Source organism: Merops nubicus, unplaced genomic scaffold, assembly GCF_000691845.1.
Source record: "Merops nubicus isolate BGI_N331 unplaced genomic scaffold, ASM69184v1 scaffold7606, whole genome shotgun sequence".
NCBI classification, from domain to species: domain Eukaryota; kingdom Metazoa; phylum Chordata; class Aves; order Coraciiformes; family Meropidae; genus Merops; species Merops nubicus.
The window spans coordinates 70,286-95,353 of NW_008614295.1; the positions used below are offsets into that span (position 1 = coordinate 70,286).

The 25,068-nt window shown below is 37.7% G+C and overlaps 1 protein-coding gene across 1 annotated transcript in view; it reads right to left on the reverse strand.

Moving 5' to 3' along the window:
• The window catches only part of CNKSR2 (connector enhancer of kinase suppressor of Ras 2), a gene marked incomplete at its 5' end in the record, with an annotated part of 181,132 nt that overhangs the window by 56,431 nt on the left and 99,633 nt on the right, over positions 1–25,068 (reverse strand). Inside the window, 3 exons of the mRNA XM_008942174.1 lie at positions 74–246; positions 1,023–1,071; positions 24,369–24,583. Coding sequence (XP_008940422.1) covers positions 74–246; positions 1,023–1,071; positions 24,369–24,583 — 437 coding nt within the window. The remainder of the gene's footprint in view (positions 1–73; positions 247–1,022; positions 1,072–24,368; positions 24,584–25,068) is intronic.

Here is a 25,068-nt window from a genome sequence, read left to right on the forward strand (position 1 = left end):
ACTGGCTTCCCACTCAATCATGACAACAGCACTACACAGGGTATTTGTTGAGAAAATGGCCACAGATGCTTACCTCTTCATTGATATACCAATATAGAGATGTATCCTTCAGGACAAACCAGTATTTTTTCCATTTCTGGGAGAAATAACTCTTGGCATCTTTCTTTTTCCAAAGCCAGCCTTCACAGTCCCCTCGACCAAGATCTTTACATGAGATCCGTCTTTTGCTTTTACCAGGAATAGGAGCTGAAAATGATGAGTTGATGTGAAAGCATTTGACTTGTCCACTAAGTCAAAAAGACTGTTTAGCCAGAAAGCATTATATATATGCTTAAGAAAATTAATTCAAAATTTAAACCTCAATTTGCCATGAATAAATTATTACAAACATCCTATTTCAACTACAAAGTCCATACCAGGCCCCCTAATTTAAAAACCAAAACAAACCAGCACCTCACAGACGTCATACTCTATGGATATGACAGGAAAAAAAAAAACCAGACAGAAAGAAGACATTATAGTGAAAAGAAAGGCAAGGTATTTAATAATAAGAAAAACGGCTCTTTGTAATTTTCAACAAATTGATACTTCACATCAAATTAAAGCACACAGTATGAAAACGCATGTACTTTCACACCCAGCTGCCAAATACAACTATGTAAGTACTTCATGAGTATTAAAAAGCCTCATGTTGCAGCTCCTTTTGCAACTAAACAATTCCTAAGGCCGTTGTACTTCTAAATGAAAGGAGGACAATTTACTATGACATAAAGTACTTCACAGCTAAGATAATGAGCAAAGGCTGCAGAATGGCATTACATGCACAGATGGAAAAAACAACCCTGGCCTCAAAAAGGCTAGCCTCTAGCAGTAGATACATGCAAGTAGAGAAGCATTAGGAAACTACAAGACATCAGCAATGGACTAACACATTCTCAACGTATCACTTGATTGGAGCTCAAAAGTTTTAATGTTGGCTAATTCCCTTCCTACCAATACAGGATAACAAATTTAACTTTTACCTTTGTTCTTCTTTTTACTTTTCTGCTGTAGAGAAGACTGCTGGAATGTCTACAAGAAAATCAAAATGGAAGAAGTGAAAATACAATGTTTCAACCACATTGTTATCATAAAAGCAATGTAAAGTTGTGAACACTGGAGTCATCACCAGCTAACACCATCAAACAGACTTCTAGGCCTAAGAAAAAAGGTAATTTTAGTTCATCTGTAAAGCAAAAGCACACAGTGAAACATTTCAAAATAGAACGCAAATTAGTTTGCCAAAACATCTGAAGTTTTTCCTCTGAATGGGTCGCTCTTCTTTAATTCTGCTAATAAGGAAGGAATGTCTCCCTTTGATTAGTAAGATAGTGAAGCTACACAGCCCACGCATGTCAAATACATTGCCTAATTAAGGTCTTCTTGACATATATATGCAAATTAACATATTGCCTAATGCAGTGTGAAGGCATTTATATGATGGTCTTTAGAATACCAGACAATTTGCTCAGAAATGGGCCTAATATTTTTAAAGATGCCAATAAGATTGTACTAAATCACAAGTGGGAAAAAGACTCACAAATAAATATTGTGAAACAAAAAATATTTTAGTTTTGACTCGAAGTATCTCCCTCCAATGGATGCACTCCCATGAACCAACCCATTGCCTACGTAATGAGACAGGATGGAAATTATTCCTATACTTAAGATCCTAGCTTATTTAAAATGACAACACATTAACACATTTTATAGTCATTTCTGTTAAAAAACTCTGAGTCAGATAGTCATCATCACTCCAGTGATTTTAAAAAAATAATTCTGTAATTAGCACACCAAAATTTAAAAACATGATTTTGGTTGTTTTGAATTTTAGTATTCTATAAAGATATACACATGCATTCATGCTGAAACTAAGAAAAGACCACTTTAAAGTGTCTGAGTACTAAAACCTTTTATTTCAGCCTACCATGAATCAAAACAAAAATCAAAACTTCTGTGCCACTTGACAAAAATAACCTAAGCAAAAGCACTGACAGCCCTGTGATCCCAAATCCTGTTCCTGGCAGATAAGACAAAGCCTCACCCCAACTTACAAGGTTCCCTTTTCAATTCAAAGAGCTGCTTTGCTTTGCATTTCCTCCTCCCCACTTCCCATACACCTGAGCTCACATGCAGGAGGCTGAGGCTCAGCTTCAATCCAAGGGATTTTTCGCCTCACAGCTGAGTCATTCTCAAGCAGCAAATATTAACATGGCCACGGGGATGAATTACAGCAATACAGCAACAATCAAGTGTAATATAAAAAATTAACTGACTCAGTAGATGTGCTGATCCCTTGTAGATTGTATCTGAAGAAAGCTACTCAATTGTACTGCCACCTCAGATAGTCAAAATAGGGCTCCACTGGGAAGAAAAATGAGCCCATTTGTTTTAATACTGTCTCTAGTCTTTTTAATTCTTCTACCAATATAAATTCCATCAGCACCAGCTCTTAGCAAGCTGAGACAGTGACACCATCCCAGCTTACATCACATGAAATATTTTGACCTGCGTAGGACTAAGAGAGATCTTTACCGACCAGGAATAGCAACAATGTTTGGGCAGAAGTGTGTAAATAACTCCCTCTTAGATACTTTGAAAATCTTACCTATTTCAAAGTGGTTGAAAAAACACACACATGCACAAGTTCAAAACTTTAGCACTTGTCAGTTCATAGCCCAGACAATTTTGTTCTTTTCCTTGACTTTTCTGCACCAATATTTTCACAGTGCCCAAAAAGAAAAAGTCATTCCAAAAGAAGATGAAAACAATACAAAAAGCTTTGTCTTTAAATGTTCCATCTGTAAAGTGAACTTGCAAACATGAGCTTGCACCTCTCCACTTCTGAGTCAGTTTTGAGAAGCAAGGGTAATGAAGGGCTATCAGTTTTAAATGAGAAGACAGCATGTAATTTAGATGTCTAATCATTTTTCCATACATTATGTCATATTGAAAAACAGAAAGGCTTTATTAAATTCCGTGATTATTCTAAATTAGCTCATTAAATTAAATTATAATTAGAGACAAAAATCTACAGCTGAATGATGTTCCTGGAACTATTCAGCTGACTTCGTTGATTTAGGTAACACTTTAGATTATGTTACAAAGACTTCAAGCTTCAAATTTGCTAGTCCTCTGCAAAAACAGCATGAGCTACTTTTTGTTTTAACCCAAAAGATGCATAAATCTTAGTCAATGCCATTTGGTCTAAAATTCAGATGATATGTAATCAAAAAAAAAAAAAGCGAGAATGAAATCTAAAATTGCTTCTTCTGTTGCTTTTTTTTTAGGAAATCATTAAATGGAATCTGCAGCCTCCAAATGATTAGATAATGCATAATGCCATTTTTACTGTGCTCTTTAGAATCACAGAATAATGAAGAACATGTCCTTCCTCCTGCTCAGAGCAAAGCTGGCTTTGAAGACAATGCTTGGTCATGTTCTTCAGGGTCAGCTGTGGCCTAGATCAAACTATCTCCAAAGACTGATATTCCACAGCCTCTTTAAGCAACCTGTCCTGATGTTGGCCACTCTAACATTTCCCTTTTACTGCTTAATTTTCCGATGTGGCCAATATAGAGATAACATAAATACTTTTTTAATGCCACAAACCTTAAAAATATGGATTCATTTTAAAGCCAGAAATGCAGTTGTACTAAAGCAAGTTTGCTGCAAGATCCTGTTTAATCACTCGCCTACAAGGCCAGATTTCAACATATGTTCACTGCATTTTGATTCTGACACATCTTGAGCTTTGAGCAACTGCTTTCACATAGATCTTGTCCCAGTTTCCAAGAATTTCTCTCTCCTACTAATTCCGAGAGCAAGCATGAAATGAAATAGAAAACAGCATTCTACTTATACCATAGCAATTCTGTAATATTAAAGAAAGTTGTTAGCAACTAAAAATAATGAATAAAATGGAAACAAGACTGTCACTGAAAAGATGAAATAGATTAATACCTTAACCCAAATGGAAATTGTCACTCCTGAAGAAAATTTGAAAGTGTTTAATCATATTCTGAATTATATGCTTTCCAGTCACCCCCAATACAATTAGCAAAACTTTCCATCATCCAAAAGCAAGGTGTCACTTGGTGTATAACATATATCAAAACACCCTTAAATATCCTGAGTGTCAGTTTTTTTCAATGCAGTAATTTTTTCCTGGAATATGTGAAGCTTGAGCTTGTTGTATTTAACATACTTAAACTAGGCCCTCTGACAAATGCACACCTAAGCAGAATGTCAAAGAAACATTTTAGATATACACGTTTGCCTTTGCTATCAGCAGGCTCCAAAGCACACGCATTTCAAGAGGAACAAAACATCATTTATTAAAGGGATTTCTGCTGTGTTTCTCTTTTTGTTTGTTTGTTTGTTTTTTTTAACAAAGGTGCTAGCTTGCCTCAAGCCCTACCTTTCTGAGGGCTAAGCTGCACATCCCATCAGCCAATGCAGATTTCATTGTGCGTGGAAAGCCATAACATTTCCTCTCTTTCTTCAACTGTTCTTTACCAAACTTGCTATGTGGGTTATATTTCCTTTAACACTCTTCAAAATGATTGACAGAGTTCTGAAAACCCACCAGATTACTGCATAGATGTAAATAGCAATTTGCCCTAGGGTATACCTTCCTTTGCTTTTAGACTTACAGTGCAATAACACAGCCACATAGTAAAAAACTTCCAGGTGGAGGCTTACACTAAGAAGAGAAGTAACCAACTACCTAGAGCTGTATTCGTTCCTTTGGCAAGACAATAATCACATATAGATGGTATAATTAACAATATCTGCAGGCACACAGTCACATATCAGTATCTTCATACATACAGCACAAAATTTTCAAAAAACTAAACTATCAGGTTTTTCTCTCCTTCTCAGTTATTCATGTTTCTGTCTGCTTTCACCTTTTGGAATAAAGTTTTTGCTCTTGGTTAGCATCACACCTTCTGTATATTGGCTCAGAAGGGAAACAAGACTGAAAGTTAGACATTAACATTCCGAAGACTGAAAATGGAAGTATTTATTATGGAAGACTTAAAGGTAATTCAATAGCTCTCTATTTGGAAACATGTATTTAAATAAAAGTGTTAAATAATTTAAAGTTTCACTGGTTTTATTTTTTTGAATGCCAATAGAAACTTAATAAACTGATCTTCCAGTATCAGTATTAAATTGGAGTTAAAATGCTATCAGAAGAGATGAATATTTGATAAAACTCATGAAAGACAAGTTGACTGTTTATCAGGACTATTGGTTTTTGAGGACTGTGTATTTTGCCAAACAAAGAGACTGAGGAGGAAGTCTGTAGATTTGGGGTCAAACTATGCCTATATAAGAGCTTCTCTGAGATGTACTATAAATTCCATGTGTGACCAACAGAACATGACATCCATGTCCAAAAAATATATATACTCTTAATAGTTACATGAACCTCTTCATGGTCACAGAATTTGTACATCTTTCAAAAAAATACCATAACTGAAGCTTCTCTGAAGATCTGGATTTAGTATAGCAATTAGCACTAAATTTGACAGCCCCTAAAATCCTCTTTCAAGTGTTCATTTGTTTCTTAACTTTTCTTCAGAGATTTTCTACTTGTTTACTTTTGGAAAGCTGGAAGAGAGAACCAGGTTATGGAAATAATATTCGCCAATTATTTTACCTGAGTCTGAGCTCAGTATGACTGGGAAGGAAAATGGCAGGTATTTTTATAGTTTTGTTGAGAGCTTGTGTCAAACCAAATTTTTCTCAAACTGCAGCTTTAGACACTAAGGAACTATTTACAGTCAGGCAGTTTCCCTCTGTCACTGCAAGGCAACTTGCTCCACTTTCAGCAGACTAGCTTGTAGCATTTCTGGAACTGGAACTTCCCGCTGCAGATGGAAAAGTCAGTATCTGGAAAAAAAAATGAAAGCTAGTGCTGCAAATTATTTGATCAATCTCTCACACTCAATACTTTGAGAACACTGGCAATGTTCTGTGTTCACAGTTTTGATAAACCACATCTACATGTTTCTTTGCTTTTGATGTGCTGAGATCCAAAATTTCAGAGTTAAAAGAGTGAAAAGGGTGAAAAAATTCAAAGCTTTTTATATTATACACTTACACTATCTGTCACTATTAACAACTCATGCTTAAGGGTACTCCCAAGAGAGGATTTTGCCCAAATCTCTTTTGTTTACCATCTTACTTAGTCTCCATTAAGAGCTAAAGATAGTATTAGTTATTTTAATGGTTATTTGTGGAAAATGCAGTTTTCAAGGACTATGTCACAAAGATATGAGCAAAGAAGATCTCTGGAAGCTCAGAAAGTTTGAAACCTCCTGCCAATCAGCAGCAGAATTTCACTCACAATAGATAACTGTTTTGTTTACAGCAGAAGCAGGTATTGACCTGTTGTTATGCTTAGCCCGCAAAATAAGGCAACAGGTTACTATTACCTACTCAACTAGGTCTTGAACCTAGCTAAGTCCACACAGGGCATCTGCAAGGCAGTTTTTGGAACAAGAGCTGAAGCTGGGCCGCACAGGACTTTATTGGCATAGGGAAGAAGAAATTAGGCATGACTTCATGCTCTGAAGGAATTAGTTACCAGGGCTAAGGGTCAAATGAAGCATCTATGGGTGAACTCCACTCTAAAGGGAACATACTAAAAACTGTTACAAGGAAAACCTATGCTGTAAGTTATGATCCTATTTAGAAAAGCAAAGATTTCACTGCCTTGTTTAAATAGTTTTCTGTGTTGACTGGGGTTCAGTGGTTGCTAACAGAATATCTGAAAAATATCTCACGCTTGGCATATCTGATTTGTCAGGTCATGCAGGATGTTTCAGAAAATACTCCTGCTCATGTAATCACAGACTCTAAGATTACTTCAAATACTACTTTATTCTTTTCTTCTTCTTACATTTTGCTCAGTAATTGTTCATTTTTTTCTATTTACTTCTAGATTTTGAACTTCTCATACATACATCATTCTCTGATTTATCTATGGCTGCAACTATTTAGATGCTACAAAATATCTAAGTTGTGGATAAAATATTATTAATGTGCTGCAAGAGCTCTAGTTTATACAACACTTCTAAAATCAGGGTTTCACTCTGGATAGGGAAAATGCAAATACAGTAAAAGGGGTGGTCCATGTGATAGAAATTCTAATACAAAAGCACAGCAATAAATTTACGAAAGCAGATTCAGAAATATTGCCTATGCTAAGTCACGGGCTTATGACAGAACAGTCATCATTTGTGAGTAGATTCATAAATCCATGGTGAGTTGAAATGAAAAGTGATTTACAGATAAAGGATGACACAGTTGATTAACAGTGCCCTGAAACCTTCAGTCTTGCCTCCCAAAAGCGAAATTTGTTGAATTAAACCTTGATCTTTTGGTGCTTTGGTAGCAGGTACTTCTGCTCTCCCTGCACAGCTCTCCCCACTCTTGAGCACACTCTATGATAAAAATACCACACCTGGGTTTAAAAGGACAGCACTCACTGAGGTTCTAGCTAGCACATTTAATATTTAAAACACAGTATGAACATTAAATACTAACAGACTTCTGCAAGTGAGCTTTTGTAGTACAAACAACATAATGTCCACAACTACGGCAGAATCATTCTATTCATTATCCTGTGTATATTTATCTCTTAAATGACAGGTACCCCAGACAGAGAGAAGCATGAATCACTGCTTCTGTCAAATGGGTTGTATGAAGCACAGACATAACAGACACTAGAAGAACAGATCCCAAAATTCACAAGTTGGTATGTTACCCTACACACTATATTCCGCCTCCTCCCTTAGTTTTACTTTTTCAGTGCTGCAAAAAAGTGTTTCAATACTAGGGTCGAATGAACACGTATTTGCAAAAGTTGGCACAGCAGTAGTTCTCTTGGCAATCAAAAAGCCATCTCAGACAAGATAATTTTCTACATTTACCTGAATACCAATGGCCCTATTCCTAGTCCTCTTCTCCTTTCCCCACAGTAGCTTTATGAAAGGCTTCTAGAAACTACTAGATCTACACTACATGGCCATGCCATCTATCATGTGTGTCACAGCTGTACCTGGGTTCCTGTATTTTTGGAGCTCTTACCATGAATTTCCAATGCAGGCATTTTGTTAGTGACCACAGGGATAAAGAAACAGTATGTGTCTTAAGAGGAATATGTTAAGAGGTTCTTACTGTAAAAAACGTGTTGTAGGCAATGGCTACACTACCTGTGCAGGATGCTCTCCTTATTACACAGTCTACAAAGGCCTGATGATATCAAAGATGTCTCATCTTTACATACAACTGTTTCTACGGCTGCTTATCCAAGAAAAATACACTAGCTAAGGACAGAACTGCAGTTGTCTGAAATGTGATAGCAAGCACAGCTTTTCTGTTCAGGGATTCTTACTCATCCTCCCACCCCTCAACACTTTTAGGTAATCTGGGGGAGCTCTGCGGCAAATGTTGCATTAGCTGGATGCACGTTTGCAGTTGCACAAGCTAATGCAAACTGTTTGTGTGAAGTTGTTAACAATGTATTCAAAACTTAGAAAAAGCAAAATGATTTTTACATGTTCAGGCCATGCTAAAGAAATAATATACAGTGTTCCTGCTTTCCACTACCAGGGAAAGATTTTCCTTCCTATCCATTAAGCCACAGGACTCTTTAATTGAAATACTGAAGCAGCAAAAATTCTGGACAATATCAAATTTACATGAGACTTCTCACATTCCCCCAGTCTTTTCGACTGACAGAACAAGGACTGCAGCACTGTCATAGCTGCCTTCAGAAAAGGAGGATAAAAAGTTAAACTAGACAAGTGCTGTTCATTAGAATAATTTATTCTGATATCATTCTTCTTCTCTACATCTACTGTGGAACATGTAATTTCAGTACCTCCCACACGGCTTTTATTGACAACAAGTAATCTAAGAGAGAAAGAGAGGGTTTGAAAACTGTATGTGTTCTTTAATGGCAGAAGTCCAAGATGCCTCAGTTGTTCCATCACTGTATATACTTCAACTGCACGCATTTAACAAGGAAAAAGAAACTTAACAATCACCCATTACAGAATAGTATCTACCCCTTTATTTTGGTCTCTACACCAGAGCAATTCTCACTTTCATCTCTTACTGAAAAGAATGGAACAGTCAGAGAACCACAAAATGGCTGATAAAGGACGGTGACTCTGGAGATCATCTTATCCAACCCTTTAGCTCAAAGTCAATTACAGCAGGTTGCTCAGGGCCATGTGTATTTGGGGTTTTAATATCTTCAAAGATGGAGACTCCAAAAACTCCATGGGCAACCTGCTCCAGTTAAACCACCTTCCCAGTAAAAGTGTTTTTTTTCCTATATGGACTACCCTGTATTTCAGTTTGTGAAAGGACAAGAGGCAATGAACATAAAGTATCACTGAGACAGGTCACCCCATATACAGTTCAGAAGCCTTGTGTATTGTTTGTGCCCCGCTGTCCGGTCCCTCCGGACAGCATATACTAGTAGATACTAGTCAGTCAAACAAACCTGTTTCAAATACTGATTCTGTGATACAATTTCCTCCAGGAAAAAATCTTGTTTTGCTTAGAAAACTTCTGTCTTATTCATGAGAAAAGTACGTTCTGTATGTTTATCTAAACATTAAAACTATAAGATTATCCAAGTAGATTTAAGATATCACTTATATTGCAAGTGATCTATATTAGACTAGAGGTGTGCCACTAGCTGTGGCACAGCATGGAACTAATCGTGGACCTTGTGGGAAGAAAACCTAAACTACAGTGAAACACCACAGAAGTAAACCCCAGGCCATTAACAAAACCCTGCACCAGGCCCATACTCTTTTTAGGTGAAAAATCATAGAACAATAAAAGTTCTATGCCCCTCTACAACACCTAGGTGCTTGCTTGCTTATGTTGAAAAAAGCACATACACAGCTCCTACTGTACTAGTCAGCTACTCTTCTGATTGTGCCCCTCAGCATCTTTTCTTTCATATTGCTCAGTCTAACTGTGTGACAGAGAAAAGTGGAGGGGAGTTAACGTACGGAATGTGGGCAAAACCAAGGAAACAGGTTTTTGCTTTAAGGAAAAACACTGTTGCAAACTACTCTCTGTGAGCACTTGGGCATAATATTCCTTCAGTGAAAGAAACAGAAAACTCATTCTGAGTTTCAAAAAATACTGTTTTTTTGGTGAAAAATCAATAAAACAGAAAATTGTACTTTTCAGGAGCTAGGGAGTTCTGTTGCTGATCACCAATCCCAATAGGAATGCTACTATCATGAATGGACAACACATGAGCCAGATCCATCCCTCTGGTCTTAAATCATATGCAAGGGATCCAAGGTGGCCCACCACTGGAGGAATGAAAAGGTTTATAAATTCACTCACAGTGCTGGATGCACTGCAGGCAGAAGCAAACTGACTGAGGACCCAGGCAACCAGTCCAACTAATGATGCCATTATTCCTTCCTCTGCTCCCAGCTGTATTGATGTCCTGCCCCCACTGGGAGCTCTGCCTAAATGCAGGCTTGGGGGGGAGAGGGGTGAGCATCCAGCAACTGGAAGTCCTGGAGGGACAGTATGCTCACTACACAGGCAAACTCCCACTCAAACCACTGCATGGAGAGTCAGCTTTTATGCTGTTAACTTGGAAGCAGGGCACTTGATGTTAATGCTGAAGGTGGGGGCATCTGGTGGTGATCTCCTAATTGGTTCCCACGCAAGGCTGGCCAAACCCTGGGTGAAAACCAGTCAGGAGGGTCTTTCCTGCCTGGTTGTGGGCATCATCCATATGTCAACCCTCATTCAGGGATGGAGGTTTAAACCCCTGCACTTCAGGAGTTTACAAAGGCTTTGGAGAAACAAGAAATCACAGGCAGTCTAGGGAAAGGAGATGCACAAGACAAATTATAGCCACCAGAATGCTTTCCTTGCTCATCTCTAGAAGACAAAACATACAAACCCAAATTTTCTCCTTTTAAGTAGTACCATTCATCAGGAGAAAGCCTTAGCTACTGATTAAATTACTCTTAAGGACATGTCCTTGTAATAATTTCCAAGGCTAGGAGATTTTGTAGCATTGGTACCTTTCAGGACTAAAACGGCATTTCTAAAATGTGGTGCTTTGTGTCTCTCTATTGTTGCACCATGTCACCAGGAATAGCTTGCAGCAATAGCTACAGATATAGTTAAATAACAGGGCTGAATTCAGGTACCTCTTGAATATAGGAAGTAACAGAATCTTGAATAGAGGGGAGGTTTCCATGGGGAAGTGAGGGACAGAGCATCTGTACCTCAGCCATTATACATGGTTAAAATTTATTCCAAACACTTCCATTGCATCTATGAATTAAGGCAGAAGAACATTTCAGGATAAAAGTCACATTACCTGCTGGAATTCAGTAAAAATTCCTCTGAGCATAAGATGAAATAGCACTTATCAGAAGGTGGGAAAAATAACATTAGGTCTTTTTAATCCTGTGAGGGCTATGGTGATCTTACAGGTACAAATCAGCTTACAAAATCAGTTTTACACTTCATTCTGAAGTCCAAATTCTGTAGTGTTAGAAATATTATCCACTTGAGTTAATGTGAAAGCAAAGGGATATAGTTGAGAGATGGACAAAAAGCAGTTATTCCTATATGAAAAACATGATTTTTTTTCCCCTCCACAGCAGAGTAGCAGACATGGGTTGGCTGACTCAGAGATGAGCCGCTAAGCAACAAGCACATCTTTCCAGTCAAACAGAAGCACCGAATAAACCAGCTTCTGTTCAGGAGCTGCACTGCTGTAAAGAGCCATTCCCTCCCAGGTGCAACCATACCATCTCCCACACTACCTGTCAGCCACAGGCTCGAGGGGCCACCACTGTGTAAGCGGGGCAGAGGAATGGGGCAGACTCCTGCGGAGTCCCAACCACTCCTGGGAAAAATAACAGCTTGTTCAGTACCAATTGTGCTGCTTGTCAAAGCATTGCAATAAAACGGTACTTTGAAAGGGGCATCTGCACTCCCTTAATTCAAACAACATTTTCAGCACTCAGTACAAGTTTTTTAGAATGTCAAATTTCATGACACATGCCAGCCAACATCCTTGGTTCACTGCTTTCATAGCTCTGATATCTCCCTTTTCCTTGTGCAGAAAGGAGTACAGAGAGAATCCAGCTCAGAAGTCAAGACCTAAAGCTAGGTTCTCATAGATGTGACACTCCCCACCTCACTGCAGTGATAACTCGAGCTGAGTCTCCTCTGTGCAACACCTGACACACATTTCTATCCTACAATATGCTGTGTTTAATCTCTTCTTTATCAAAGGGGAATAAACGAGGGATTGTATCACTTATTCCACATTAAAAAGAAAAAAATTCTCAGTTGTGCTATTGTGATTTTACCAGCTACAGGTAGTGTAGCTTAATGGTGCACAAACAACATAAATACCTACATCAGCAAAAGTGTTTTATCAGGTAATAAAAGCTAGTTACAACCAAGAATGATTAATTGAAATAGATAACTGAAAAAGTACAGAATGAGGATATGAAAAAGGAAATTAGGAAATGTTCTGAGCTGGAAGATTTATTAGTCTATAGATCTACATCTCTTGACAATATAAAATTACACTTTCAGAGCATTATATCATATGCAGTAAGGAATAAATCTAGAGTGGCAGAGCTGGACTAGATGACCTTTACAGTAACTTTCTCATTTTTAAAGAATTCCCCAGCTTTGTCATGGAAAAACTTATAACGGGTCATTTTTCCCCTCATGGTCAGATACATAAGCAGGTAGCATTTTAAAATAAAAATTTTCCACAAAAAGGTTCCAATTGTGCTTCATGATTGCCCATAAACTAATCTTATGTCATCTCTGGAGAATTCTGCTTTGTTGCAATAGTTAACTCTGGATTTTAATACAAATGGCATAGTACATAGAAATATATAATATATAGATGTAAAATTTCCCGCATTCAATACCTTCAAATTTAATTTGGCAACTGCTTCCCCAATAAGAGAAAATTCATGGTATTAACTGGTTCTTTTAAAGAGAAGCAATGCAGATGTGAACATATTCTCTCATCTGTGGCAGGAATAATATTTCTCATGAACAATTCAGATATTATTCCATATAATTAAAAGAATTTAGCACTCCCTCCTGAGAAGACAAAAATATATTACTATTTCACAAAATGTATGCTTAACTAGAACCCAGGAATAAAAGCTGCATATGCACATCTACTCTTTTCAGTCTCAAATTCAAAGGACTGCGTCTGGACCTGGCAAAACAAATGAGGCACTTTCACTAGACAATTTCAGATAAACAGCAATAGATTAACAGAAACTATGCCTTAAATCTTGCTATTCTCTCAGCTATTGCTGAAATCTCTGTTCTATTGCTTACTTCCAGCTTTTTTGCCATAAGGACAGTCAAGCAGAGCAGCAGGTTGGCTGTAAGTTCATGCAGTCTCTATCTCAGGAGGTTTCCAACCGACTGGGCAAAGCCCTGAGAAGCCTTGTCTGAGCTGAGCTGGCCCTCCTTTGAGCCAAACACCAGAACAGAGACCTCCTGAGGTCCCTCCCAGCCTGAATTATCCTATTGTCCTATGCACTTTATGCCAGTTTCTGAGGCATTTGGATTTTTTTTTCTGTAGCAAACTCATTAGGAGTGATGCCTTTCTCTTGCTGGCAGGGTAATTATAATTTTGTTCTCTTTCTTCCTTTGTTCAACATTTTTCTTGGAATGATGACAACTGACTATCCATTCACCTAATTTGCCATCTTTTACTGGTCCCATCATTAGCAACAGGAATTCATACCATGTTTGAATGTGGACTTTAATACATATCTGAATAGGATTAAATGAAGGTGATTAACTGCAATAGCAGAAGACTAGACCCAGGAGGCCTTTCTATTCTGCTGTGTTGATTGCACTAGTCTAAAAATAATACAATGCCATCTTCCATTAGCAAGGAATTTATATCCTGTTTCTCTCTTGCATTTTCTCTCAGAAATGTAGCAGTTTTATTTCAGACCAGATGGAGTGTCTAGATTTACCTTTTAGCACAAGAGTCTTATGGCTACCCCAATCACTTCCAATCGTCACAAGTACCTTAAGGAGTAAGGCACATTCTGCTTATTGGTTAACTGTTTCACCCTTTTGCCAGTCACAGAATGGTAGGTGTTGAAAAGGACCCCTGGAGAACATCTAGTCCAACCCTCTGCCAAAGCAAGTTCAACTAAGACAGGTTACATAGAAACGTATCCAGGAGGGTTTTGAAAGTCTCTAGAGGAGTAGACTCCACAACCTCTTTGGGCAGCTTCTTCCAGTGCTCCATCACCCTCACAGTAAAGTTTTTCCTCATGTTTAAGTGGAACTTCCTGTATTGTATGTTGTGCCCATTGCCCCTTGTCCTATCACTGGGCACCACTGAAAAGAGACTGGCCCCATCCATTTGATACTGGCCCTTCAGATATTTATAAACATTGATAAGATCCCCTTTCAGTCTTCTCTTCTCCAGGCTAAACAGATCTAGGTCTCTCAGCCTTTCCTCATAAGAGAGATGTTCCAGTCCCTTAAGCATTCTCATAGCCTCCTGTTGAACTCTCTCCAGTAGTTCTCCATCTCTCTTGAACTGGGGATCCCAGAACCAACAGTACTCCAGATGTGGCCTTACCAGGGCAGAGTAGAGGGAGAGGAGAACCTGCTTCAATCTCCTGGTCACACTCTTCTTCATGCACCCTAGGATACCATTGGCCTTCTTGGCCACAAAGGTACATTGCTGGCTCAGGGTTAACTTATTATCCAGCAGAGCTCCAGGGTCCTTCTCCCTGGAGCTGCTTTCCAATAAGTCAACCCCTCATCTGTACTCGTGCATGGGGTTATGGCTCCCCAGATGCAGGACTCTAAACTTGTCCTCATTCAACTTCATTAGATTCCTCTCCATCCAACTCTCCACTCCGTCCCAGTCTCGCTGAATAGCAGCACAGCCTTCCAGCATATCAGCCACTCCTCCAAGTTTTCTATCATCAGCAAACTTGCTGGGAGTACACTCTGTCCCTTCATCCAGGTCACTTATGACTATGCTGAACAAGACTGGACCCAGTACTGACCCCTGGGGTACACTGCTAGCTGCAGGCCTCCAACTGGACTCTGCATTGCTGACCACAACCCTCTCAGCTCTATTGTTTAGCCAGTTCTCAATCCACTCACTGTCCATTCATCTAACCCACACTCCCTGAGCTTACCTTTGAGGATGTCTTAGGAGACAGTATCAAATGTCTTGCAGAAGTCAAGATAGACAACATCCACTGCTCTCCCCTAATCTACTCACACCATCACAGAAGGCTATCAGATTGGTTAAATATGATTTCCCCTCACTGAATCCATGCTGACTATTCCTGATAACCTTTTCTTCCATGTGCTTGGAGATGACCTCCAGAATGAGCAAGTTCCATCACTCTTCCAGGGATGGAGGTGAGACTGACAGGGCTGTAATTTCCTGGGTCCTCCTTCTTGCCCTTTTTGAAGACTGGAGTGACATTGGCTTTCCTCCAGTCCTCGGGGACCCCACCCACTCTCCATGACCTTTCAAAAATGATGGAGAATAGCATAGCAACATCAGCCAGCTACTTCAGCGTTCATGGGTGGATCTCATTGGGCCCATGGCTTTGTGAGTGTCCAGTTTGCCCAAATGTTTCCTAATCCAATCCTCATCAACCAGTGGAGAGTCTTCCTTCCTCCAGACTTTCTCTGTTACCTCCATGGACTGGGATTCCTGAGGGCTGGCCTTAGCAGCAAAGGCTGAAGCAGAGAAGGCATTCGGTAACTCTGCCTACTCTGTATCCTCCGTCACCAGGGCTCCCACTCATTCCACAGTGGGCCCACATTTTCCCTGAGCTTCCTTTTGCTGCTGATGTACATGAAGGAGCCTTTCTTGTTGTCTTTGACACCTCTTGCAAGAGGACTTTGGCCCTCCTTGTTGCATCCCTACATACACTATGGCAATGCTACTGTATTCCTCCCAAGTGACCAATCCCTTTTTCCACATACTATAAACTTTATTCCATATGAGTTTTTCCAGCAGCTCCTTGCTCATCCATGCAGGCCTCCTGCCTCCTCTACTTGATTTTTTACTCAAAGGAATGCACCAATCTTGAGCCTGGAGGAACAGGTGCTTGAATGTTAAACAGTTCTCTTGTGCTGTCCTACCTTCTAGAGTTCTAGCCCATGGGACTCCTCCAGGTAGGTATTTAAAGAGGACAAAGTTAGCTCTCCTGAAGTCCAGGGCTGCAATCCTGCTTATTGCCCTGCTCCTTCCTCATTTGATCCTGAACTCCACCATCTCATGGTCACTACAGCCAAGCCTTTGTATTATATGCCACAGAGTTCTCCTATGGCCTAGGTGAAGTTCCTACACTGATTTTAACAACATAACATAACTGCTGTTTTTATTACTTGTTTTGCCCTTGTTACAGTTATAAAATGCTGCACTCAAAGGAAAGAATGCATACAGAATAATTTAGATGGTTTCTTTTTGAAATGAAGAAACCAGCCAAGGGCTGGAACAACTATTGCAGTTTGAGAGCACAAGAGATGCTGCTTTTCTGTCTGAATCAGATACATCAAGCATCTCCAGCTGAAAGAAACCAAACCTGTGCCAATATGTAGGCATTCAAAGCTGCCTATGGCCAATGGATGAATGTGACTGTGGGACATGACAGTGTTTCAGACTCATGAAGGCACTAGATAAAGATTTTCTGTCATGTTTCTTCCTCTTTCCCATCCTCCTCTTACCAAATTTTTTCAATTGTTGTTCTTTGCAATTGCCTCTCACAGCTAAACACCTTTCATAACAGAACTATAGTAGAAGAAGCTCACAAGAGAAATGGATACTTGTAAAATTTCAATAGTGTATGTACTACTTGAGGTTTGTGTTTTCTTATCTTTACAGTGGAAGCTAGTGCATGCACAATTATATTTAGAGCATACAGGGCTAATGTGCAACAAAAGAGCAGAGAAATGTGTTATTTAATTCTTTCTTATTATGGTAAAACACCAAAATTTTTCACAATTCTCAAATACTCAAAAACTCTTTACAATGTTCATTTAATTTCTAGACAGTTGTTTGAAATCCAGTGCAGCTTCTCAGCTGGGGATATAAAAATACCAATGCTTTTTAAATTTAAAACAAGTATATTTTTTAATATTTCTTAAAAGTACATTTTCAAGAAGGAGTTTAAAATTCCCTTTGATGATGATTGATGCCTGTAAGCCTGTAATCATTCTGCAAGCTTTAGTATTACTTTAATACACATATTTAAATGGAGATGAAAGACCATAGAAAAAAAGCAGTACTAATTCAAATGTTAACCAAAATTAGGGATATACACAAAAAACTTTTCACTATGTGCTTAGGTTAAACTGCACTTTGGTCTCAACTACTAGACTTTTATTCTACAGTAATTACAATTCTAACTACAGAAAATGTGAAAACAGGAAGCAGAAAAAAGAAAAGGGAGCTTTGACATTTAAATACTGACATCATTGGACTTCAGACATTTTGAAGAAGAAAATGTACCACCTCCATCTGCTCTAGTAGTACAATGACATTCTGGATTTCAGACAACTACTTAAAACGTGTGCAATTGTTTTTCTATTTTTTTTTCTGTTACAAACTTATTTTTCTTTAATTATAAATATTGATAATAAAAATGAAATAAACCAAAATTCTTTAAATGCTGTAATGCTTACAATTATAATAAATGGCTAGTTTTTCAGTGGTGGTTTGGTTGTTTTCTTTTTTTCCAGTAAATAGTTTTCCAGTATGTAGCCTTTATTAGATGTCACTTCAGAAGATTTTTGCAACAAATTGATGGATAGCTTGTGCACAAGTTCATAAGGAAACTAACATCTGTATGTGCTGTACTTTCTTAAATGCTAGTGACTGAGTACTACAATTATAAGTTTTAATAGATACATGCATATTCAATTCAAGAATTGTCATTAAAAATATCAGTTCTTGATGTTCAAGTACCTTCTCTTTTTCCTTCCTTTCAGCCTTTCTGCAGAGAGGAGTAGGAGGAGTAAGAGAAAATAAACCACTTAAGTACAGTTAGACTTTAAATTTTTTAAAATTATAAGCTTTTGGTAAATTCTTTTCTGTGTTAAGAACACCAAAATACATAAACTTTGAACTGCACATTTAAAAAGCATTTTTTTCTGTATTTTTCTCTGCAGGGGAGAAAGGCAAGAAATATCTGGACATATACACCATTTACGTAGAAAAGTTATTTTCCTACTGTCTCCTTTCCAATTTATCTTATCAGCTAAGACCTGAGTTTTGCAGTAGGTCCATAAGGAAACCTTCTTCACTTACAATATGTTCAATAAGATCACTGTTGCAACCACTTGAACTTTGCATGCCCAGACTGATGCAGACCCACCAGCTGTGTTGAGCAAACTGACTGAGCTGAACCAGAATAGCAACCTTATGAGGCATGGCAGAGAGAGAGACAACAGAAATCGAAACCTTGACCATATCCCTCATCATCATTGCCTCAGTGTCCCCACTAGTAAAGCAAAAAGGAGAGTGCTTGTCTTTCCATAGATGCTCATTGCAGCAAGTCCTGAAATTAATTATGTGAGTTAAGAGCCACTGACCTGCATTCCAACCACATGGATAGTTACACATTGCTAAAGAGGAAAACAACATGTTGGCCAAAGGTTCACTAACTTAATTGAAATTGCAGCAAACCCCTTCCAACTGATGGCTTTAGTTTTATTCCTCCATTATTTAAAGTAAAACGGGAATATTAAAGATAGTGCATGTGTACGGATCGACACATGCATATTTGGCAAAATCCCTATGGAACAAATTCTTCATCTCTTTCCTGCATCTGTTCCTGAGCCACCTGTTCCAGTTTTGGAACAGTTCCAGATTTATGAACTTTAAATGGTATGTCTTGTGACTAAACTTATTTTCAAACACAGTTAAAATGATGAAGAAAACTACTGTAATTAATTAAACAATTTTAAATAGGCTGGATATCAGCAAAGCAAGAAGCTGTTACTTTTTTGTCACTTTTCCTATGACAAGCAAATTATTATGTATTGCTAAATACAGACTAGAGGAGCAAAGGGATGGGAGGCAGGAAGGAAAAAAAGAACAAGGTCAATAATGCAAGTTTATTGGTTTGGAAACAGTTAGCAATAAAAGTTACTCTTTGTTATATAACTCCCTACTATATACAACAGGCTGCAGCCTTTTCTTCCATAGTAAAGCTGTTTCTAGACTAGGGGTAAATTCTATTGATCCAGACAGAAGTAGATTATTATTAACCTGATGTGGAACTTCTTTTGACTCATGGCACCATCTCCCTCCTAAATAACCACATTATTTTCCTGCAATGAAAACAAAGCATGGTCTACCAAGGAAATTCCTATACAGAATAATATAATGAACTTAAAAGACTATAATCATGTGTCAGAGCTTTCATCTCCTGTGCCCCAAAGGTTCAAGACAATTTCAACTGCACCGTCTTGTATCTATAGTAATAGATCACACTGAACACCTGCTTGCACACTAGATTAGCAACAGCTTGAACAGTTTGCCTTGACTTAATAAAAACATTATCACTGTGTTGGCATTTCTTTTGCAACACTGAGGAAGAAAAATAGAATGCAAGAACAACTTGGCTAGAAATCAACATACACTGGAAACAGTTTCTGGGATAGGAAGTAAAACAAAGCAAAGTGGTGATGAGACCTTGTATGAGAGGATTAAAAAAAATATTGTAAGTGGATACAATAGCTGATTACTTCACAGACATAACACAAATTAGTTTTTCTTTTCCTATTACATCAGCTATCACATCAATTATGTTCAATGGATGCAAGTGAACGCTGTTCACTTTGCAAGGCCAAAACTTAAATGCTCCCTTGATCACACAGTTTTTGATTGTAATGGCAGGTCAATGATATAAAGAACATTGTTAAGCCTAGTGATTTTAGGCAAATTTTTATATATATACCATATACTAATAGTCAGGAAAATGATAGACAACACATTCTTGTGACCACTTCAGAATACAACAATTCAAATCTGCTGGCATTTTTCAAAACAACTTCTATCAAATAAACAACAACCACATACTTCGGAATTACCATGGCCATTTTTTAACACCATCCACTTTGTTTACAGGAAAAAATGGTACCATTTATGTTGTGGTAATTTAATTCATCAGTGTATGGTTTTCAAGAAAAGAATTTTGTTTTCTATGGAGCCATGTATAAAAGCAGTAGAAACAAGGAGTTAAAGTCAGCATAATTGTAAAATCTGCTTTTCTGCAGAAAATTTTCACAGTAAAAAGATAATCAACCTGCATACATCAATGGCTGCAAAATGCAAAAGCAAAGAGCCCTGGAATCTGAAGAACAATTAATTATTAACTAGTGTAATGCATTCTTAGTTCAAAATTATTTATTATTTCTATCAATGGGCTCAAAAAAGAATGAAATCATCACTGAATAAAGGTAAAATACAGAATCAAAGACCAGTGAGTGACATGAGACCTTAAGTGAGCAGCACCATTTCTATCCCAGGGAATTCAGAAAAAAAGGGAACAGAAAATAGATATAGAAAGAAAACATAATGAAATTAAATGTGTGAATTTTATTTTATTTTTTTTTAAATCAGAGTATGCATACTAAAAAAACAATTTCAAAATAAGAGGTTTGGTATTTCCATTGCATAGCTGATCTCAGGCTCTTGGAGCTTCAATACTACGTGTTATGAATCTGGTCATTATGAGGGCCCAATTTGAGGGGCCAGAGCCCTTATTTTCTGGTATTTCATACTTAGAGTTTCTTCAGAAGCACGGATTATTTGGCAAGTGTACCCAAGAAGTTGCATGTTTCAACATGGTCAACAATACACAATGTTATCTATTTAAGAACAAAGAATGAAAGACATAGGCTATTAGATTGGGAATACCAGTCTTGCAGATCATGACAGAAAAATGAAATTACAGAAAAAAATAAAGCAAGAACCAAGCAATGAACTTGGAAATATTCCTATTCCAAGCCTACTGTTAAAATGGGTAAACAGTCTTTTAAATATTTAAATAGAGAGCTAGTGAACAGGAATATATTACCTCTCTATCCAGCTCCTGGAAATGTATATCCTGTTCTGGCATACATACTTTAGGCAGGATGCTTAGGATACTTTAGGAGGAGTGGAAAGAATAATGAGAATGATGAAAAGATATGAAAATACGCTGTCTGATGACAAATCCAGGATGCTCATTCTATTTCTCTTAAGCAAAACATGGCTACAAAGTGATTTGATTATAACCTGTACATTTCTGTATTGGGAGATAAAGTTTTGTAACAAACAACATTTAAACCTAGAGGATAAAGGTGCATTTATAATTAAGTTTGGACACTGAAGCCAGGGAAACAGGCTGAGCTCAAACTTTTAACAAGAAGAGCAATCAGGGATTGGGACTACTTAGCAAGCCTAGTGGAGTATTCTCTGGTAGTATTAGGACCCAATTCAAACAACTGAGGCACTACGAGTTCAACTACAGCCACCTGGTACGAGCTGCACTTCAGGAAACTCCACTGGCTTGTGGCACGCAGAGCAGAGAGTCACAGCATTCCTTCTTCATCTGATATTCTAGTATGATAAAAACACTGACTTCTTAAAAAACAAAACAAAACAAAACAAAAAACAAACAAACAAAAAACAACAAACCAAGACCAAACAAAACCTCAAATCAAAATCCCCAGTGTCTTTCATCACTATTAGTATTGATTTTGGAGTTGCCACCATTTCTCTGCACTAAACTCATGCTAATCCAGAGGCTCTCATTTACAGATAATCTAAAGTCTTTGTGAAAACTAGGTAGCTGATGCTTATAAAAAATATTTTCTAATAGGACAGCCACTTTTTAGTGATATTTAAGATGCAATCTGAATATGAAGTATGTTTTCATTGTCCTATTTATTATCTATAGATTAATAAAATTGTACTGCAGTCAGATATTAGTTCCTTGTGTTTTATCTGTATTGCCCTGTCCATTATCTGCTCACTGCAGTATTTAAGATTTTAAGAATAGTTCTGTCCAATTTATTACAAAACCTCTGGCTCTGTTATGTGCCAAAGACACATAGCCCCGTCTGCAACCTAGATTAGTGTTTCATAAACCCAGTATGCTTGGGTGCTATCACCACAGAAAGGGAAGTGTAGAGTATTGCACTGTGGCAGCCAGGTGGCTTCCAGTGATGGGAACAGCAATACTCAGCTGCAGAGGGATGAAAATGCTTTGTCAAGGGATCCTTTTCTTTTTTCCTGGGAGAAATCAATGGCTCAAGCTTCCTGTTTCTGTTTATTTTGTGCATTTTGCTTCTAAGTCAGTTAGCAGATCAATACTGATTTGTATTCTGAACAAATAACTTCTACTTGTTTATATAAATAAGCTCCCACTAAACTTCTAAACAGATATTGAAGATTTAATGGCATTATGGAGATACATCCTTTAATGGTAATGATTCACAAAAAGGATCAGCAGACAAGGGTGGAATTTGTGGTGTTAGCAGTTCAGGAGCTTTGTGGATTGGTACATACATTGACTGGTTGTCAATTCTAAGTTTGCTGTTGCTCATTAAATGCCACACCAGGATTTTGAAGAATCTTCCAGTTCCTGTATACATAAATTATTTTTGTACACAATTTGGAAACTAGACCTAATGGGTAATAGAGGAAATCAAGGAAAACCTAAGATGGCACCTTAAAATAATAATTTTAAAAAAAGTTTTTCTCACTGCACTGTCAGGAATTTAATGTATACTAACAAAGAAATGTTACTGAGAGATGACTATTTTCTCGTATATGGGAAGTGTTGCAGAAAAGTGTTGCACGCTATTCTCTACAGAGTGCAAAGTCGACCATTACACAAATAATTTTTCTATTTTGTTCTGTAAATATTTGATTTCAAGGGCTCTTGCACTGATTAGATTTCTTCTAGGGATGACTGCAGACATTACAAAGAGGACCGTTTGGGGACACTTGCACTCCCCTTGGCTTCATGTATTAGGGAAACACTATCTATCAGTCTGTCTTTGCAAATGGAAATATCCCTACTATCAGATTTCCAAACTGCAGAAAGACATAGAACTGAAGTTGGAAATAATAATGTAAAAAAAAAAAAAAGTTTATCACCATACCTAAGTTACTACAAATTAAAAAGAAAGGGAATAGCAGCTCTTGAATCTGGGGACCTGATTTAATTGAAGCGTACTTTGAGCGCTTACTTTTAAATGGCATCTCTGAAATTTCTCAGATTCACCTCTACACTGCAGCACACTAAGGAGTTTTAGAAGTCAGTGGACCAAGCACTCAGATGGTGTAAAAGGAAAAGGTCCATTAGTTTAAATTAATCTACACCAATTATAATGCCATCAATGCGTAGTGATGCTTTACAACAGGACAAGTTATTTGTCTCTTAAAGGTTCAGTGATGCTCCACCTGCCAGTTTTTCACAGCAGACTTCCTGACAAGCCCACACTGCCATCTCCCTTAGACACTGGCAATCTAAAGGACATACTCTTTGTAAGTATCTGAAATTACTTTCAGTTATTTCTATTGTTTTGCTGTACAGTTACTGTGTGTATATTCCTCTCCAATGACATCTTTTACTTTTACAGGGTGAACATGACATCATACCTAAAATAAATTTGGCTCTTTAACTCTATCTTGACATATTTAAAACCTAGCATGTTACTGCAACTTTCCTTTTACATCCTATTCAGCAGAATCCCCTCCATCACATTTACCTGAGAAATGTAGTGCAATATCTTAAAAAGAGTTACATGCATTAAGGCTCCCCCTACCTCAGAAGAAAAACGAATGCCTCCCACAAGTTTTTCTGACATTATCAAGCCTTTCAAGTACCTGTAGTAAAGGAGTTGTCTGACAAGACAGCATACTGCAGTGACATAGATGCTGGAAAGAAGGCTTCTAACCAATCTGAAAACTGTTACTTCTTCCCTTGCCATCAGCAGCAAATAAGTCAAGCCAGAGATACCACACACTATTTCAGACATGACATCTTCTAGTTAAAGGAAATAAACACGAGTGCCCAACCCACATTTGTAACAGCAAAATCATGCAATCTAAAATATTTCTCTGAGATCTAGCTATTGTCCAAAGAATAGGAATCAGTGAAACAGCATCAGCTGAAAAAAGGATTCAACACCACTATAAAAACAAGACAGTCTCTCATCACAAGCACAGAGCAGCAATTCCTGTTTATGTTAATTTTACTCACGTGGTACAAAGCAGTTTCTGGTCCAGGTGTGCCCATGACTTCTTGTCTCAATGAGTCCATTTGTAAACTAGGCAAAAGTGAATAATGACTTGGACTACTGCTCTTGTCTCCCTTCTTTTTGGACTTTTTCCCAGTATCCTTTTTGCTATTCCTTTGAAACATGTAGTCTTCTTGACCTATTTTCTCATTGCTCATATAGCGAAGCAATGAATTTTCTGTGAAAAAAATAAAACACCATTGTGAATTGTTGTATGTATGTTAATGCTGATTCCAAAATATATAATGTTCTTGCTGAGATCTACTGCCAGTTTTAACTCTTCAAGACTATTTCATTAACCAAAGACCACTTGCTTCTTTGGTCTGGATATAATAAGAAAGCAATCTTTTCATAGGGAAAATTCATGAACCTTGCAGTTTCCTGGTGTTTTTGACAAGAAGAGGAACTGAATACAAAAGAAGCCCCACATCAATAAATTTTGTCTTGAAGTTTTTAAAAAATGTCTAATGATACATTTATAATTTTATCTGCAACCTCTTTTTTAAAACAAGATCCTAATGAATAAAAGTTACTGTTGTGCCATACATTCAAAATTAATTTGCTTTGAACATTCAAGATCGTTCACTGTATCATCAACTACTCTTCCAGCATCTAGCTACCAGCTTGTAGCTGAGGGACATCCTGAGCCAGAAGCAATGGAAA